This window comes from Dendrobium catenatum, unplaced genomic scaffold, assembly GCF_001605985.2.
Source record: "Dendrobium catenatum unplaced genomic scaffold, ASM160598v2 fragScaff_scaffold_1056, whole genome shotgun sequence".
Lineage (NCBI taxonomy): Eukaryota > Viridiplantae > Streptophyta > Magnoliopsida > Asparagales > Orchidaceae > Dendrobium > Dendrobium catenatum.
The window spans coordinates 4,449,558-4,467,819 of record NW_021319518.1 but is presented as its reverse complement, the minus strand read 5'-3'; the positions used below and the strand labels follow the sequence as shown (position 1 = coordinate 4,467,819).

The window sequence follows — 18,262 nt, the reverse complement described above, 5'->3', positions numbered from 1 at the left end:
ATACTCTAGCTAGTATATTAAACGAGCTCAAGCTCAGCCTGACTCGGCCCATAAGTTCGTTGAGCAACTCAATTGACTTAAAATATATATTTAAAATAATTCAAATTAGCATTATATAATATATTTAACCTTTTAAATTAATTTTATATTAAAAATAAAAATTCTAAAAAAATTGAAAATTTTAATTTAAAACTAAGAAATCAAGCTCAACAATCGAGTCAAGCTCGAGCTTTCTAAACAAGCTTGAGCTTAGTAAATGGCCCGAGTTGAGCTCAGTAAGAATTAAACGAGCTTAACTCGATTAAGCAAATACTCGACTTGTTTACATCCCTACATCAGCTGAAGATAACTTAAGCTTATTGGCAACAATGGAATAGATTATTAGCAAAGTTAGTTTTTTCACTTGTACAATACCAATAAATTGATCATAAAATTCTTCCAATCAGCAATGAGATCCGCTTTTTGCAATATGATCAGGTGTATATCGAGCTTGAACAACATGGTGAGTATGTGAAGACAATAACAGACACCCAACTAAAACGCTTGAAAGAGGTAGAACAGCGCCTTTCAAAGCTTGAGAAGAATGAAAAGGGAGTAGAAGAACGAATCAGCCGTGCCTTCAAAGTATATGAGCTATTGGAGCAGCGTCTAAAGAATTTTGAAGTATTACCTGCTGCAAATAAAAAGCCACTTTCAAAAGCAGAAAGAGAATTCAACGCTGATCTAGGTATATATTATGACCTCATTTCTAAACACTATCACTACTGTCTTTCACGTACATAAAATCACAAAAAATTGGCATCTTCTGAATGTAAATGCAGATAGAATTACAGATCTGGAGTTGGATGAGTTTCATTCTGCAATTGATGCATTGAATACTCGCCTGAAAAGATATCTTCAGACTTCAGCTGCTAGTTTGTCGAAAGTGGCAATGTTAGGTTCTGGAAGGAGAAAGAATTATGTTCCAAATGATCAGGTTTCTCAGTTGAAGTCGGCTTTGAGTCTGCTCTCAAACATCAACAGCGAGAACGTCAAGAAGGTTAAACTAATTGAAGATAGATTAGAAAGCCAGCAGGAATAGCAGGTTAGTACCGATCAACAATGATGCTGCTCGATTTTTCTTTTCTGATTTTGTGTGCTTCTTTCCATGTAAAAGAAAAAAAGATTTGCATCGATCAGTTCAGCCTCTGAGGTGTTTTTGTTGTAGTTAGTTATCAGCTATTTTTAGCGTGAAATGGGAGACTACTAACCTGCTGTACTTTGGAAATCAAGGGTATATTTGATAGTGTTTCTCTGATTTTTTTTTTTCGTTCTACTTAAACATTGGAACCAATTCTGAAACTTTGGCTTTATTTCTGAGAGAAAAAAATCCAATATACGAACAACATTTGTAATTATGTACTTTCTCTACTGCACTTTTATATTGAACTTATTAAATACGCTTATATAATAAAAACATTTGAATCATTAAGACAAAATTATCAAATTTATATAAATATCATATACAAGCCTCAAATTCAAAATATCTTAATTAGTAACTAAAGCTCATAAAAATATTTTAGAAATAACAAAAAATAATAATCAAAATATATCAAAAATGAAATCTTTATTTTTGGTTTAGAGTCCAGATGAAAATGGAAGATAGGTTAATGTTTTTTTCTTAAGGAAAAAAAGTACTTTACTAGTTGCTTTTTAATTAAAATGAAATATATTTGGTACTTTATTTTAATTTGTAAAAATAAATTGATTTATTTAAAAAAACACTTTAAAATAAATTCTACTTGTTTTTAAAAATAAAAAAAAAGAGACCCGGCCAAACTTCATCGGCAAAGAACACTGATGAATAATTTCTAATCATGATTTTCCTACTGTGGCCACCACCCATCCCATCAGACTGTTCGATCCTAGCTTGCTCATTATTTCCAGCTCTGCCAAAAACCGCTCATCCCCAATCTCCTGCATCTCCGATTGGAAACAATAAAGAACTGCAGCTTCCTCCGATCGCCCATCTCACCGGATCTACGCAACTATTTCGAGCTCTGTTAACACCAGCAGCAACTATTACTTCCTCCAATCACTCATCTTGTCGGAACTGCTCGATCTTTCCTCTCTATTTCGAGCACTACCATCGCTGGCTTGGTCCTTCCGATCTCTTACACCAACAACGTCAGCAAGAGCATCAGGGTCGGGGTTCAGATTTGCAACGCCGCGGATCCAACTAGCCCAGAGCTCAATGGACGACAAATACATAAGCTCGGTACTTCATAGCTGAACCTCACAATTGCCCATCACTTTTTTTTTTCTTCTTATTTTTAATAAAATAAATATATAAAAATTACCAAGTATTTTGTGGATTCAGATAACATATTTATTTTGCGCCAGATTATTATTTTGTTCTGAATTGCTCTGCTAACTTTAAAAAAATACAGACAAAACATTTACCTGATGCAGAAAAATGGAAAAAAAAACATCTACAGCTATATTTAGATGGTAAATGTAGCCAAAACTTATGATCTTTGAACTCAGAAGTAGAAAACAAGAACAATTATTTGGTTCGGTGAACGTACGCTCCTCTACGTTCGGCCACCAATATTTTAGCGACACGTAGCATTAAGAAAAGTCGCCGACCCGACCCATTGATATATCCACAAAAATGGCCATGTACTATAGTAACCCCCACCACTTTCAAAAAACTGAGACAATAGTTCTCTGTCCCTTCAATGAAATCATCCTTTGGTAATTCAAAAGCAGGTATTGCCAAAAATTCAAAAAGAGGCCAGAAAATGAGAGCAAAAAGAAAACAATCAAGCATTCTTTTTACCTCTTTCAATCTTAAAACAAGACTAGATTTTGACTATTTTAGATTTACTTGAACCAGCTTTATCAGATTTACCTCCATATTTCTTCTGTTGCTTGTTCTTCCCTTTGGAAGGGAAATCATCACCATCATCATCATCATCACTTTCATTAAATTTCTCTTTAGCAGATTTCTTCCCAGTATTACAAAATATGATTTCCTTCTTCCTTTCAACCTCTTTGTCCTCAACCTTCAACCCCCCCGGTCTCCAAATAAATACAGACCTATCAGAAATAACATAAAATATGAAATTCCCTTAAACCAGACTATCACATACAATGCAAAAAAGAAAGAGCAAAATCTATAGAATACTTGACTGGCAAAAGGTTTAAAACTTGTAGTTGAGAAATAACAGACCTGGAGCTCCCAGTTGCCAGAATATCATCACGAGGATGTAGCTTGTTTACTGGACTAATGGTGGTTAAATCCGGATCAATCAACTCTGCAACAAGATGTCCCGTGCTGGTGTCTATAAAATCGATGGGATGTAATGCCACACCATTATAATTCTCACTTATGTATCGACCAATTACCGCGAGGGATTCAGAAGGATCCTTTGTAAGATTATTCTTATTAGAATTTAGATTCAAGAACAAATTTAAAAAAAGGGGAAAATTTTTCAATTTAGGGTTAGAAATTAAAGAACCTTTGGATCCCACTCAGCTTTAAATGGAGTCAGGTGACGATTAAAATCATGGCTGTGGACGATTTCTCTACTGGGCAAATTCAAATTTCCAAAGACTGAATCCCACACTCTTATCCGATTGTCTTGAGATGTTGTCAGGATTTTACTTCCCGTATGTGGAGAAAAATAGGCTGAGTTGACAACACGACCATGAGCAAGACTGGCAAGGAAAGATTGAGTTTCTAATCGACGAATGTCCCATATATGAGCCTGAATTAAATTAAACAAACAAACTCCGGATGTCAATAATAAGTAAATGGAACAAAGAAAGTACTATAACATGCCTATGTGAATCAAAACTATAAGAATAAAGGGCTCACATAATGATCATTTCCACAACTTAGGAGGAGATCTGGTTGTGTAGGATTGCAATGTAGTCCAACAACCTTGCTGCCTTTTCTATGAATAAGAATTGATTCTCCAATCTTCACCTTTTCCCTAGTATCAAACCTAATGTATTTCAAGGAAAAAATGAGCTACAATAAATGTTGATTAAGATGCAGAAATATGAACATTTGATAGAAATACGTGAATATTTCAAGTAAATTCTAACAAGATTGATAAAAACAGCGCGAAAATCTCAGTATCTCCAATAAAAACAATCCAAAACAATAGATTATATTATAGGAATTAAACCAAAAGCAAGAACAAGTAAAGATACAATTGATCCTCAATTCGAGAGGAGGATCGTTCTCTCCCAACCTCTAGACGATGAATCTAGAGGCCAAGACACCCAAGAGAACTCCAAGAGAATACAATAATAAGCATAACCCTAACCCTAACATCTCATACCTATTTAATACCTTAATTTCCCCTTTTTTTCTATTTTTAGCTTACTTCAAATAGTGGGTCCCATGGCTTTAAGCAGCAACCATAGAGGAGGCGGACTAGAACCAGACCGGCCCTTGCTGGGCCGGTTCCACTTGAACCGGCCTAACACATTTTAAAATTAAAGAAAAGTATTACCAGTATGCTCAAGAAATAATAAAGGAAGATTAAAACTTGTTGCTGAAACTACCTACTTCCCTTTCATAACACAGAATTCTTGATTAACAAGAAATAGTAGTAGAAAATAAACAAATATAATGGTCAAATACCCAACCAGTACTAAGGAACTACTTCTAGGTTTAAAGAACTGAGTACTCACAGATAAAGATAACCAAAGTTATCTGCAGCAAGTAAAAGACCTTTATCCAAGTTAATATCCATGCCATATAGCATCCGCCACGTCGATGGACCCTAAAAATCAGGTATGGCTCAGATAGTTTAGCATGATCAGAGGAAAAAAAGCTATGCTATATGCACTCACGTCCATAATAGTGTTTAGTTTAAAATAGTAAAATTTATAAGTATGAAAGAAAATATATTGTAAAAGATTATTTGCATGCAACTCAAATATCATCTCTCAGGTAGATATATGAAGTAATTTTCTAGCTCCTGCGATGTAGGACAGGTAAGGATTTCAGATTTATAATACAACTTTCGCTGCTATGTAAGATAAAAACACAAAAAATCACAATCCGAATGTTACTAATTCATAATTTTAGCAAAAGCTTTCCCAAGAAGTATTGATAGTCATCCATTCATGAAACTAGTAGCTATTCTACAAACCAAAATAATCATTGAAGGTGTTGCTACCAAAGTTCTTGGTTCTTTGGAAGGAACTAGATTTGGAAAGTTCTACTTGGTTACCTTTTGTGGATTTCACAGAAGCATACCCATCTTCTAGTCTTGTGGATAAGGTCTTTGCTTCAAGGGAGAAAGAACAACTTACAGACAATTGCAACGCCTATGGACAGCAACTATATTCTTTCTCTGATCAACGAGCTAAGCACATCAATCATCTTTCATGTCTACTATAATCTATGATGTACCAATATTTCTCCTCAAAAAGGCATATAGTGTCCGACACGTATCCAACACGACATGCCTCCGACATGTATCCGACATGTCGAAAAAGTGTCCGGTTAAAAAAATATTAAATATAAATTGGATACACGTGACCGACAGGCGTGTCTTATATATTTTATGATTTTTTTAAATATAATTTATTGTATTTAATATTTTTATTTATTTAAATATAAAAATTAAATTTCTTATTTTCTATCCATAACACTAAATCAATCACCCGCACTCAATATCACATTCATCAAATATTCTCATTTTCATTTCTCTTTGGCAAGTCACAATTTAGGTTTCATAATAATGCTCGATGTCATCTCAACAATAAACATTAACGTCTGACATTGTTCCAATATCGATATTTCAAAACCATCTCAACATCAAAGTCTGACACTATCTTAGCATTGATGCTCGACACTAGCAAAATCTACATCTACAACTTGACAACTCATTTTTGTCCAACGTTATCTTAACATCGATGACCAACGCCCTCTCAACATCGACGACAAATGTCCTCTTGACATTTTTGTTTGATACCTTACTACATAACATCAATGCCCGACTCTCGACAACATTGTTGTCTCCTCTCTCAATGCCTGATACACAACATCGACATTCGACTCTCGACATCCTAATATTAATCATTTTAAGAACAAATTCTAGTTAATTAACTTATTGTTTCTAAATTATTTTAAATATTAAACTCATTCAATTTTTAATCACTATTTTTAAAATATTAAAATTATAATACTGTGTCCAATCCGTGTCCTTGTCCTATATTTTCAATAATTGACATGTCCTGTTTCGTATAGTGTCTGTGTCGTCGTGTTCATGTATGTGCATCAAAGACGATAATACTATGGGCTTTCTGCTTTTAATCAACAACCGAATGAACCACAAGGATGATGTTGGCACAACATACAACACTAAATCAGTTGTAGGATATTACTCTACACTTGGAATATCTATACCACTTCAATTTTATATATACTCATTTATTTGGAAAGGATATGGAATAAGAATAATCATGGACATTCTCCTTTTTTTTTTCTTTCCAATTTTCTCTATTCCCCCTTTTTTTTACCATATTTCTCTAGGCTCCTGTGAACCTTGTTGCTGCATTCCCAAGACTCTCCTTCAATCTACCATGAAGAATATATCCACAGGAAAACTGGATGATAAATAAAACAAGCAATTTGAGTGGAAAGATAAAGCATGAATTCATCCAAATGGACTTCTTTTATTCATGCCTAAAGGTAAGAAATCTTAAATGAAAATTATGGCCGCTAAGCTTTAATTAAAAAAAAATGTAATATCATATATGATAATCTTATTGAGCTAAAAAAATTTCTATCTTAGAGGACCTTTACAACATAATCTATCCATTCCATTTCAGTCACTATAAGGTCTCCCTGGATTGACTAATTAATCAGCTACTATAACTAAAAGGTATAAAAAGCTAGGCATAAACAATCACCCAGAAAAAGTAAACTATATGTCCACAAACAATTCAGTACAACTCCACAGACATAATCCAGAAATGAAGCAATCATTCAGGCAGCAGAATGCATACTTTATATTCAATAACATTTAAGAGCATTCAATCAGTTCATGAAATCAAGATCAACTTCAAAAATATATATAGAAGAAGAAACTGAAGCACAGTGGAAATAAAAGCATATAGAAGAAGAGTATCTACATTCCACCCATTGGGGTTAATATCCATCAAAAGAACCCCAATTCCAGTTTCCAAATCAGTGTAACTAATGGTTCCATCTGATGATGAAGTATAGAGCATGATATCATTTCTGGTGTCAAACCTGAAAGAGGAAAGACATATAAACTTGGATTCTATGAATGAAATTATAAACAAAGGAAGTAGAACAATAATTGTGACTCTTACTTCATGTTATTAACTATGCAGGAGTGTATAGATCCATAGACTGTCTTCTCATTAGGCTTGCTGTAATCCCATATTCCAATTTGCCCTTTCTATTAATAAATAGTAATCATAAGAAATATAAAGAATATATCTATAAAACATGCATTTAATGATCATTTAAACTTAATAGATTTCTCAACCAAGCCAAATGACAACTCAAAGAACACATCTAATACCTTGTCTCCTGATAGAAGTACGCTGTTCATGGTTGGATGGAACTCCAAGCTTGTCACTCGCCGGCTATGGAGCTTAACAACACCGCGATCCAATTTATCAGGGATTACAAATGTGGGCTTGATCTGCAATATAAGTTAAGTTGTTCAAATGTTATAAGCACATTTCTAACCAAGTAATTTCAATGATGATAGAAGCAAAATGAAATTAAAAAGATAGCATTGGCAAAAACCTATCATCGCCAAGACAATATACAGCTAATGAATGATAAGTAAAGCAAATACCATATATATTGGAAAATCATGCAACTACCAAAGAACACCAAACTATAAGGCTTTGTTTGGGACGACGGCTTTTTTACTACTTCTTAAAGCAGCTTTCTAGTACAAAAATTTAAAATTTTGCACTAGAAAGCTGCTTTAAGAAGTAGTAAAAAAGCTGTTACAAACAAAGCCAAAGATGCATGGCATTATGCAAACTAGGGCTTTGTGGAATAAAAAAGAGCCATCAGTAATCAATACTTAGATGGATTTTTCATTATAATTCGGAATTTGACAAATCTAAGAATGTTAATTCACTTATTGGCATATTATCCTAATCACTAATACTACTAGTTTGCCACCTTAATTTATGAACTACACAAAGGCACCACATAGATTAGTTAGTGCTAACCTAAAGAGCATATCCCTTTAATTTTTACCAAGATAAACTGATAAGTTCTCATTTATTATGAAAACAACCCTCCCCGCACTTGACTTTGATCAGTCAAGGAGAACCTCACTTAAAACCAAGCCTTAAGCAAGATTTTAGTGGTAAACTAGCAGTAATAAATATTGAGGTGATGTAACACTAAGGTTTTGTTTGGGATGGTTTTTTAATGCTTCTTAAAGCAGTTTTTTAAGTACTAATGCTTCTTAAAGCAGCTTTTTAGTACTAATGCTTCTTTTAATTTTTTACTAAAAAAACTGCTTTAATAAGCATTAAAAAAGCGGTGCCAAACGAAGCCTAAATTCCTATGAAATCACATAACGAAGCATCACCCATACATCGCAAATCAAGGAAGTAGAATAGAGAAATGCTAAACCAAACCATCACTCCGAAGTCTCACCTTCGGAATTTGAGACATCAGTTGACGTTCAAACACATAATCCAACTGAGTCTGTTTGTTCTTTCTAAGTGCTGGAACCACTCCATGCTCCAAAGCCACTCTATGCGGGCAAGACATTGTCGTGTGGCCTGAGACTCCAAATTCAAGAAAAAAAATAACCAATTTACCGGAAGAAGATCAAATGCTATAAGTTCACGCAGTTTCTCAGCGTAGAAACAACAAATTTTATAAAATTTCAATAAAAACTGCAGCTTTATGCTTCAAACGAGTCAAGAGATAGCATACCGGGCATTTTACAGAGAAAGCAAGGCTTTCTGGGGCAGTCGATGTAGTTCGCCCCTTGGAATCCTGCCTGATGGCCCTCTTCCTTGCAAACCTGGCAGCAAATAAGATGAAATATAGAAGAGGAAAGTTTGAAAAACTGAGGCGGACGCCGGTAGAAGGTAGGACATAAAAAACCTTGCAGACTTTCTTGAGAGATATGATGATGGCGGGAGCTTTCTTTCCGGCTCCTTTCCCCGAAAGAGAACCATTTCGCCCTTTCCCCTTCTCTTCATCTTCGTCGTCAACTGTATCTTCTACTTCCTCTTCATCTTCTTCGTCGTCCGAGGAGGACGAAGAGGAGCTATTATCGACCGAACCGACTATGATTGTGGGTCGTTTTCTAGGGCGTGAGGGAGCGGGCATTTTTCATAAGCGGTGGACGGAGCAGAAGAAGAAGAGAAGAAAAAATGGGGAGAAAGCAGACTGCTTTTGTGGTGGTCACTTCACTGGTCTTTCGCCGTCAGGCCGGAGACAATGAATGCAGGAAGCAGGCGGGACGCGGCGCCTTTCAACCAACCGACTTGCGCGCGTCTCGGCCACTCATTATTTTTCCTATTTTTCTTCTCTCTGTATTAAAATTCGTCACTGATACTGAAAAAGATCAAACTTCGACAGTCTTAAAAATTGAAAACCAAAGTCAGTCATGAAAATTTTTAGATGTTTGTATGGAAATCAGATGTATTTCGATCACTACCAACAAACATTAGAACTTATTAAATGCATCACCAAAAAAATTATATAGTCAACACAAATTTACATAATCTTCATGTCTTAAAATTTTCTCTAAATTTTAGAAATTGATTTAAATTCTATTTTTATTTTTCACAATTTTATAATTTACATAAATGAGATGAATCCTAGTATATCAAACATGTTCTATTTTAGTTCAAATGAGCATAAATCAAACACTCATAATAATAATTATTTTTTTTTTAAGATTATTTTGAATTAAATGATCTACAAAGTTTGCGCGCTTATAATTAAAATAAATGTATCGATGAGATAAATTGAAGTTTAATATCACTCAAATTCAGGTTTATTTAAGGCATTAAATGTCTAAGAAAATAATAAATAATTAAGAGGGGTATTTTTTAGCTATTTGATTGAATATTATGTCTTTAACTCCCCTTTCTATATATTTTAGGAAAGGTTTTAAGTTAAAAAGAATCTAAAGCTCCTCGAGAGTTCTAGAGCTCTATCCATCATCGCTTAGGTTTTAACTAATGAATGACATTAATGTAAGTACTTGATTGACATTGATGTTGGTCATAGAACGATGATGATCATCGTCATTGCTTTCGCTTAAAGTTGGTCATCGATTTACATTGAGATTTGTCATTACTGCTACTTGACACCAGTCATTAATGCACTCCTTCACCACCATTTATCGTTAGCCACCGACTAACATTAAAGTCCTCCGTCTCCATCATTGAATATTGGTCATCGACTGATATTCAACATTCATCACTCACCAACACTCAATGCTAGTCTTTCTAGTCGTCTAATCCTCCCTCTAATGAGGAGAGCAACAAGCAAAATTCTCATTATTGTTCGATCGATTTATATTATTCCATATTGACCATCATTCAATGCCTACAAATGAGCAATATTTAATGCATGATAGCCACCAACATTTGATGTTCATATTCCCACTCCCTATGTCTCATCTTTTATCAAGAGAATGACTAAGCAAACCATCCATAATTATATTATAGATTTGAGAGAGAGAGAGAGAGAGAGAGAGAGGAATGAGGAGGGTCGTTGAGGCTTTTTCATCCATCCTTCCTATTACAAAAATTATTCTAAGTAACTATTAACTTACTTATGTTTTCAATGATTTTGATTTCTATGGATTTATTTTTCCTAAATATACTAAAACAACCTTATCTATTGATTATGTAAGCTTTCACCATGTAACTTTAATTATATTATAGATTTGATCATTCTGAATAATTTGATATTATTTTATTACATTTTTACGGATTAAATATGTGTATAAAATTTTTTGGGTAAAATGATCAGGAAAATGCGTAGACTGAAATGATATACTACGATTGACATGATAATACTGAAATATGATATGAGATTAAATAACTGAAGTGATTAATATATATAAAATAATGTAGTGAAATGATATAGATGTACTGATTGGTATTTGATCAACGATATGAGTATAGATGATCATACTAATACCTCAATGATAAGAGTATAAATGGTACTAATGATATATGATACATGATAAAAGTACTTCCAATATTTATATATTACAGGTAGTATTGCTAGTATTGATATATTACCGATAGTATTGTCAATATTGATATGTTATAGATAGTACTATCAGTATTAATATATTACAGATAGTACTATTGTTATTGATATATTACAAATATCTGAACATTGATACGATTAACGATTGACAATGATTGATTAAGAGTTATAAGTGTAGGAACAAGATACCCTCAAAATGCCCTCATCTAAATATTTGATATATTGAATAAGAATTACCAATTCACTAATTATTGATTAGTGTTACTGTTGTTGATACAGATAATTGTTATTAATATTGGGACTAACACTGATACTATTACCTATCATTAATATTATTAACCGGTACTAATACCGACACTGATAAAATGATAGACTAAGATGTGATTTGTCATAAATTGAGTTGGTATAAATAATCGGCATAAATATTGATACATAGATTTCTTTATATAATTTACAACATATTTTTTCTTTTTATTGCAATAATTTCAATTGTAGGATTTTTGTTACTGCTGGGCTTATATGATCGCTATGTCGATTTACAAGTTTTAAGAAAAGGATAAGGACCCTGCGATATAAGACTCTCGACAACATATTCAATTTTATTTTCGACACCTATAGTTCGTTTCGTAATCATTGTGTATTTATAGTGTTGTAGCTAGTATTTTGAATCATGCATGGCTATTATATATATAATATTTTTGGGTTGTAATAATTGTACATATTGATAAATCTAAATATAATCATGTTTCTTTCCGCTGTGTATATGAATTGCAAAATCTCTGGATTAAATAAAAGAAAATAACATATATCAAATTCTTCTAGTATAGGTTCTGGGTCGTGACAAAGTGCTATTAGAGCAGCAGTTATTGCAAGAATTGAGACGGAACAAGAGCTTATAAGTAAAATAAAAATGAAATTGTGTTTTGCATTCATGAATATTTGTTGCATCTTAAGTATTTGTTTAACTATTCATGCACAATAAAATGAATCCTAGTGAGAAAAAGCTTATGATTGATTAGGATACTTGGGCACCTTCTATTGCACCTTAGGGTGTATTGAAATTGAATGGTATAATTGCTCAATTAGTTAGTGGAAACTTGGTCAAACAGTCTAAACAAACATCTACTCCAATTAGGAGAATGGATGAAGAGAGCAAGATAAAGATTATGAAAGTCTTTGCTCTGCAGTGTGTTTGGTGTAGAAGAAGGCATGCAGACCAATGTCATTGAGTGATAGGGTAGTATTTTAAGAGTGGTGCCCTTAGGCATAAAATGATGGATTGTCTGATACCTGGACCTGAGCAAAGAGTTGTTTAAACTGGTGAAAATACTGTGAGTAATGTTGCTCCATCTCAACAGGAGATGCCTAATAATTCTGCCAGTGTGCACGAGCATTTCACTGTTATAATTTGAATTATTCGATAATTTATAAGTTTCTAGTGTAATTTAGAATCAATTTTGATGTGATTTTTAATTTATAGTTTATTTAAATAACGATTAGTCAATTTGATTTTGAAATTTTATTTTAATCATGTTCCCTCTCTTAGATTGATAAAAATATTGAGGACAATATTTTTTAAAGGTGGAAAGATTTGTAGCAACAAAAAAATAAAAATTATTTTAAATATGAAGTTTGAATTTCTATTTGAACTAGAGTGCTTCAGTGTTGTGCTTGTGAGTACTGCAGTGCAAGGGATGAGAGTACAATGCCGCTAGAAAATGTCGCTACAACGCTTGTGTCTCTATTCTATAGTAACTCGAAAATTGACATGTAGCTCTGCGGCGTTGAGTAGGTGTGATACAATACTAGGCCACTAACAACATTTTTAGATATTTTTTATTCTATATATCCCTACCATTCTTGTCCCATCGCCTCCCCTCACTCGTGTCTTGGCCGGGCAGTAACTAAAGGAGAAGAAAGGGGAAGAGAAAGAGGAGAGGAAGAGAGAGAGGAAAGATGGGGGTCGTCGGGGATTTTTTATCCATCTTTCCTATTATTAAATTATTCTAAGCGTTATAAGTAGCTATTCTCTTATTTCCATTTTTTATTATCTTGGTTTCTATAAATTTATCTCTCATAAATATGCTAAAATAACATTATCTCATAATTTTGTAAGCTTTTACATTGTAACTTTTGATATGTTATAGATTTGATCATTCTGAATAATTTGATATTGTTTTATTGTATTTTTACTGATTAAATATGTGTATGAGAATTTATGGATAAAATGACTAGGAAAAAGGCATATTAAAAATGGGTTGAAATGATATATTGTGATTGACATGTTAATACTAAAATGTGATATATGATGAAATAACTTAAGCGATTAATATGTATGGAAATGATTTACTGAAATGATATTAAGGTACTAACTAATATTTGATAAATGATAAGACTACAAATGATTGTACTGATACCTCAATGATAAGAGAATATATAGTATTGATGATATCTGATACATAATAAGAGTACTGTCATTATTGATATACTACATATAATATTGTGAGAGTGTCAATATTGATATATTACAGATACTACTACATGTATTAATATATTATAAATAGTATTGCTAGCATTGATATATTATAGATAGTATTATCAATATTAATATATTATAAATATATGAAAACTTATACGATTAGTAATTATAATTGTTTGATAATGATTGATTATTGTTTATAAGTGTAGTAGCAAGATACCCTCAAGATAACCTCATCTGAATATCTGATATACATAATACAAATTACTGATTTATTATTATTACTATTGCTGATACATATCACTATTAATGATATTGTGATTGACATTGATATCGTTATATAGCATTAATAGTATTGTCTGTTACCAAAACTATCATTAACGATATAATAAATTGAGATGTGATATGTTATAAACTAAGGTTGTATAGATAATTGGCATGTTGATGCATAGATTTCTTTATATAATTTTTTATTATATTGTTCTCTTTTCATTGCATTGATATGCTGTACTTTTATACTCATTATGTGGCTTTACCTATTTTCAAGAAAAGGTAAGGACCCTGCAATGGAAGACTCCAGACAACATGTTTGGTTTTCTTTTCGGTACCTGTAGTTTATTTTGTAGTCATGATATATTTATAGTGATGTAACTAGTCTTTTATATCATGTCTATCGTATATATGATATTTTTGGATTTGTAATAATTGTACATATTTGTGAATATAAATGCAATAATGTTTCTTTCTGTTGTGTATATGAAATGTGAAATCTCTGGATTAAAGAGAAAAAAAGATATAGTTAATTTTTCTAGTATAGATTCTGGGGCGTGATATCACATGAAGAGTAACTCAAACCTAAGTCATATGAATGTAAAGAACTTATAACTCAAAACCCTACTAAGGGCTAAGTAGCAATTTGGCATAATTCTATGAATCTTGTTGCTTATGTTCGATCAAATTGATTTTATGTTATTGTATTATGCATAGGTAAATTTTTATCTTATTTTTGGTACTCATCAATTTCATTTTCATAATCATTTAGTGTGAAATATGTCTTTATTTGTGCAGCAAATTCGCCAATATAGGAGTCCTACTGAAGTTTGCCTCGATGGTGCTTGGATGGAGCTCTAAATCATTGAAGCATTAGAGCTCTCTCAAATCTCAAGTAAAATGTCCCGTCTCATGAAGGGTCATTGGGGTGTATTAATAGATTTTTTGGAGTAGCATACCCCGTAATTATAAAGAAGATCCAGGACAAATTCGGAGCATTCCATCAGATAGCCCGTATTGATTCTCTGATCATAAATCTTTTGTTCAACATTTAAGTGTCTTAATGCTGTCAAAATTGAGAGATCTTAGGATTGTTGGTTTTGTCTTATTGAGCCGCTTGATTTGACTATAAGTTTGCTTTATTTGGATATCATTTAGTCATCTAATTAATGATTTTAAGCTTCCAAATGTACTTTGGTCCCTTGATTTGGGCCCATTCGGACTTAGATTGAACCAATTTTGATGTCGTTGGGTTCATCTCATCGAGTTTTTCAATTTTATTATAAGTTCGCTGAAATTGGAACCCAGATGGTCTCGAATTTAATTTGGAATTTGCCAACTTGAAAATGCCTCAAGATTTGTGTTCCATCAAAGTGGTTATTGGTGATATATCAAGTCCATTTTGTGAAACAAGCAACATTTGAGTGATTTTTATTTGTGTAATGCGTTTTGAATTGAACTTCACATTCATTATATACTTTTTCATTGACATGATTCATTTTGCAAAACAGGTATCATTAAAATTTAATCAAATGTGGCAGAGTATTTTGAACTATTCTTGTGTTTTGTCTTATTCTTTGGTCATTGATTTTGCCATGTTCATCCGAATTGAGTCATGGAAGATAGATTGAGGTTGACAAAATCTTTTATTAAATGTGGCTAGATAGTGAATGACTAGTTAGATCTGGAATTAGTTTGTTGGGATGGTTAACTTGGCACTCTGGTTTTAGCTTATATGGTTTGTAATGAAGAATATTGTAAGCTAATCAAGTCTATAAATAAAGATAAGGCCGGCTATCTTTCATTTTTGGTGTTTGCTCTCTCTCTCTCTCTCTCTCCTCTCTCCCCGGTTGGCAAACCCGAGTTCCTCGGATTGGTCACTATCATAAAGCTTTTCGGCTCTATTTTCACATTCCGGCTTCTCCATGGCAACCTTTGCATCATCTGTTATACATCAGCTCTCCTACCCATCCCTTCTCCTTATCATCAGCATCATCGCTTTGGCCGCACTCCGGCGACTGAATCGTAAAAGAGTCACGGCCGCAATGCCGCCAGGAACTTTAGGCCTTCCCTTCGTCGGTGAGACCCTGCGTCTCATAAAAGCGTACCGAACGGAGGATCCCGAACCCTTCGCCGATGAGCGCATTCGTCGTCACGGCGGGCGTCTCTTCACCACGCACCTCTTCGGCGAGCGCACAGTGTTCTCCGCCGACCCGGAGTTCAACCGCGTCGTCCTCGGCGGCGAAGGCCGCATATTTGAGGGAAGTTACCCTTCTTCTATGTCCACTCTCCTCGGCCGCCACTCTCTTGTTCTCATGAAGGGTGCGCTTCACAAGCGTATGCACTCTCTTACGCTCACCCGCTTCGCTTCGCCGGCGGTCATCAGGTCTCACCTTCTCCCTGACATCGACCGCGTTGTCCGCCGCAATCTTCGGTCTTGGCCTGCTTCTTTGCGGCTGCTCGACCAGGCTAAAAAGATCACTTTTGAGCTGACAGTGGAGCAACTTATTAGTCAGGGGCCAGGGGAGTGGACAGAGAACCTTCGCCACTATTATAATTTCCTCATCGATGGCTTCTTCTCTGTTCCCCTTCCCTCTTTTCTCTCCTTTACTACCTACGGCAGGGCAATCAAGGTCGTTCGCATATTTTTTAGCCATTTATGTGACAAAATTTCAACATTTTCGGTGTTGTCTTGATAGATTGGGATTTTGGGTTTTATTGATTAGGCGAGGAAGAAAGTGGCAGAGGCATTGATGGAGCTAGTGAGGAGAAGGAAGGAGGAGAAGATGGGAGAGTCTGTCGTAGAGTCCGCAGCCGAAGCAGAGAGGAGTAAAAAGAAAGACATGGTGGATGAGCTGCTCGTGGCGGAGGAGGGATTCACGGAAGAGGAAATGGTTGATTTCCTTCTAGCTCTATTTGTCGCCGGCCATGAGACCACACCGACGATTATGACTCTCGCCGCCAAATTTCTCGCCGACAATCCCTCCGCCCTCGTCCTCCTCAAGGTCCCCCGCTATTTCGCTTTTCTTTTGTTTAGTAGTATAAAAGGATGAAAAAGGAGACGCCTTTTCCCCTGCCCCCTCTTTCCGGCACCTAATAATTATTTCGGCGCTTGTTAATGCTGCTTATTCTCCATAGTTAATAATTGAAAGGTGGACGTGATTTGCAGGAAGAGCAGAATGAGATACGGAGGAAGAAGACGGACGAGTTCGAAGCCTTGGATTGGAACGATTACAAGTCCATGCCTTTCACCCAATGCGTCATCAACGAGACTCTCCGTTTCGCCAACATAATTGGCGGCGTCTTCCGACGAGCCATCGCCGACGTCCATTTCAAAGGTCTACTTTTCCGCTACGTTTCGATCGGGAGCTTTTTTTTTAGTAAATCTGTTGCTAATGTTGTCGCTAATGGGATGGCAGGATACACGATACCAAAGGGATGCAAGGTGTTTGCCTCATTCCGAGCAGTGCACCTGGACAGCGATTACTATGAAGAAGCCCGCACCTTCAACCCATGGAGATGGCTGGTGAGCTTAATGAACAAGTAATGGTTGAGAAGGAGAACAATTTATCTAAAATGTCGCTATGAATTTTGTTTAGAACCATAACAACAACTTCAGCAAAGATGGAGGCCAAGAAGCCGGTGGAGCTCCCATCTTCACTCCTTTCGGCGGCGGCCAGCGCCTCTGCCCCGGCTACGAACTCGGCCGTGTCGAGATCTCAGTCTTCCTCCACTACCTTGTAACCTGCTTCAGGTAATATTTCCTACTCCCGTTACACTACTGTTCCATTAGATGTGAACGGTGATCATGTTTTTGCTTGAACTTCGAACAGCTGGGAAGTTGCAGAGAAGGACAAGCTGGTCTTCTTCCCCACCACTAGGATGCTCAAGGGTTACCCCATTCATGTGCGGCGCCATCATTCTCTCTGAGAGATGAGATGGTTGATATGTAAAACTGGGCAAATTATTACGTCCAGTGTTCAGATTTGTCCGGAAATCAATCCAGATGCGCCACGTCACTAAAATACATTGGGATCCAGTGTATTCGGGTGACGTAGCGCGTCTGGACGTCCGGTGATCGGACGTTATAATTCGCCAGTAAAACTGGGCACCAATGATGCTTATTTGTTATTTCCGGCGTTTTTCCTGTGGCATGCCCAGCATTATTAACATATGACAGTATAATACTAGATTTTATGTTGAATTATATTATTGATAAATATTTAATGGACTGATTGGCATTTGGTTTGGAC

At 34.9% G+C, this 18,262-nt stretch overlaps 3 protein-coding genes across 5 annotated transcripts in view; 2 read left to right on the top strand and 1 right to left on the bottom strand.

Moving 5' to 3' along the window:
* The window catches only part of LOC110108781 (nuclear pore complex protein NUP88), a 41,963-nt gene extending 40,655 nt beyond the window's left edge, over positions 1-1,308 (top strand). For all 3 annotated transcript variants that reach the window (XM_020839572.2, XM_020839570.2, XM_028698142.1), the window contains exons 8-9: positions 478-727; positions 822-1,308. In XM_020839572.2, the coding sequence (XP_020695231.1) occupies positions 478-727; positions 822-1,081 (510 nt within the window). In that variant the 3' untranslated portion in view covers positions 1,082-1,308. The remainder of the gene's footprint in view (positions 1-477; positions 728-821) is intronic.
* Positions 1,309-2,658: 1,350 nt separating this feature from the next.
* LOC110108807 (DNA damage-binding protein 2) lies at positions 2,659-9,569 on the bottom strand. The gene is made up of 11 exons (XM_020839601.2): positions 9,128-9,569; positions 8,954-9,044; positions 8,669-8,796; positions 7,563-7,685; positions 7,348-7,436; positions 7,144-7,264; positions 4,690-4,781; positions 3,863-3,992; positions 3,504-3,752; positions 3,215-3,411; positions 2,659-3,081 (listed from the first exon to the last, which is right to left on the bottom strand). The coding sequence occupies exons 1-11, from the start codon at positions 9,353-9,355 to the stop codon at positions 2,844-2,846; spliced, it is 1,686 nt and encodes a 561-aa protein (XP_020695260.1). The 5' UTR covers positions 9,356-9,569; the 3' UTR covers positions 2,659-2,843.
* Positions 9,570-15,836: 6,267 nt separating this feature from the next.
* On the top strand, positions 15,837-18,247 carry LOC110108808 (cytochrome P450 90A1). The gene is made up of 6 exons (XM_020839603.2): positions 15,837-16,642; positions 16,736-17,014; positions 17,179-17,347; positions 17,429-17,535; positions 17,609-17,763; positions 17,843-18,247. The coding sequence occupies exons 1-6, from the start codon at positions 15,935-15,937 to the stop codon at positions 17,937-17,939; spliced, it is 1,515 nt and encodes a 504-aa protein (XP_020695262.1). The 5' UTR covers positions 15,837-15,934; the 3' UTR covers positions 17,940-18,247.
* Positions 18,248-18,262: the final 15 nt, after the last annotated feature.

Bases quoted from the DNA above. Each gene is read 5' to 3' on its own strand.
- LOC110108807 (XM_020839601.2), bottom strand. From the start codon at position 9,355: ATGCCCGCTCCCTCACGCCCTAGAAAACGACCCACAATCATAGTCGGT. The intron at 3,753-3,862 runs GTGAGCCCTTTA...AATTTAATTCAG, and splicing joins GTTGTGGAAATGATCATTAT to GCTCATATATGGGACATTCG. The intron at 3,412-3,503 runs GTTCTTTAATTT...AATCTTACAAAG, and splicing joins AAGCTGAGTGGGATCCAAAG to GATCCTTCTGAATCCCTCGC.
- LOC110108808 (XM_020839603.2), top strand. From the start codon at position 15,935: ATGGCAACCTTTGCATCATCTGTTATACATCAGCTCTCCTACCCATCC. The intron at 16,643-16,735 runs GTCGTTCGCATA...TTTATTGATTAG, and splicing joins CCTACGGCAGGGCAATCAAG to GCGAGGAAGAAAGTGGCAGA. The intron at 17,764-17,842 runs GTAATATTTCCT...AACTTCGAACAG, and splicing joins TACCTTGTAACCTGCTTCAG to CTGGGAAGTTGCAGAGAAGG.